At 57.4% G+C, this 1146-nt stretch overlaps 1 protein-coding gene across 1 annotated transcript in view; it reads right to left on the bottom strand.

Annotated features, from left to right (window-relative positions):
• The window catches only part of PTSG_12754 (uncharacterized protein), a 17376-nt gene that overhangs the window by 5163 nt on the left and 11067 nt on the right, over positions 1 to 1146 (bottom strand). The window contains exons 21-23 of the mRNA XM_004990303.1: positions 1122 to 1135; positions 824 to 902; positions 539 to 606 (exon numbers count right to left, since the gene is read on the bottom strand). Coding sequence (XP_004990360.1) covers positions 539 to 606; positions 824 to 902; positions 1122 to 1135 — 161 coding nt within the window. The remainder of the gene's footprint in view (positions 1 to 538; positions 607 to 823; positions 903 to 1121; positions 1136 to 1146) is intronic.

The following is a 1146-nucleotide window of genomic DNA, read 5'->3' as shown; positions in this document are numbered from 1 at the left end:
CCCACCCACAAACCCGTCCCCCCAAAACACGCGCCGGCGCACCCCACACGCCGACCATTTCGCCCCCCCTCTGCGTTTGAACGTCGCCTGTATCTCTCCCTCCGTGTCTCCGCGCTCTCTCCCATTCAGTCTCTGGGTGTGTGTGTGTGTGTGTGTCCGCAGGAGGGGGGGGGGGTCAAGGGGGTCGGGGGCGGTTGCAGTGAGGACAAGGAGGGCAAGTACATGTGCGTGCGTATGGTGTGCAGTGTTTACCTCTCGCAAGCACTGCGTCACATCCGCCATCCCCTTTGTTGTTTGTTTGTGTTTCCAGCCATGGCATGCATGACGAATGACTCGTGCAAGTTTACTGTTGTTGTTGTTGCTGCTTGCTTGCCTGCTGTTCGAGCAACAAGAAACACACACACACACACACAGACACTCACATCACCCCCTCTTTCTTCCACTCCTTCCCTTGCTTGGCCACAGCTACTCTGTCGTAGCAGCAGCAGCAGCAGCAGCAGCAGCAGCAACGTTGTTGTTGTCGTCGTCTCCCTGGAACACGCGTGCCCCCGTCTCCTTCACCGCCTCCGCCATGTGTGCCGGAATCAGCAGCCCCGTGCTCGCGGCCTGGCGCGTGGTGTGTGTGTGTGTGTGTGTGTGTGTGTGTGTGTGTGTGTGTGGGGTGTGTGTGTGTGTGTGTGTGTGTGTGTGTATGTGTGTGTGTGTGTGTGTATGTGTGTGTGAGCTCACTCGTCGCAATGTGTGCATGCTGCTGTAAGGATGCTTGCCTGCAAGCAAACAAGCAACAGACGACAAACACACAGCGCTGTGCACACTCCCGAACCTGGACTGTCGCTGGCGCAAGATGTGTCTCCACAGCATTGAGAATGTCCTCCTTTGTCGCGTCCAGCACAGCGTGCCGCCTGATGGACAGGTGCGGAGAGGAGAGAGGGAAAGAATGGCGGGGAGGGCGAGAATGAAGAGAATCACGTTGGGGTAAGAAAAGAATAAGACTGAGAAACCACCACACACACACACACACACACACACACACACACACAAGGACACACCACACACAAAGACACACCCACACACACCACTGACATGCACCCGTGTCCCCTCCTCCCTCCGCTAGAGCGCACCTCTTCTCGCGTGCCTCGACGGGGA

The sequence above is a fragment of the Salpingoeca rosetta genome (genome assembly GCF_000188695.1).
Source record: "Salpingoeca rosetta unplaced genomic scaffold supercont1.24, whole genome shotgun sequence".
Taxonomy (NCBI): Eukaryota; class Choanoflagellata; order Craspedida; family Salpingoecidae; genus Salpingoeca; species Salpingoeca rosetta.
Note: the sequence above shows the minus strand (reverse complement) of the source record. Positions and strands in the feature narration are given on the sequence as shown.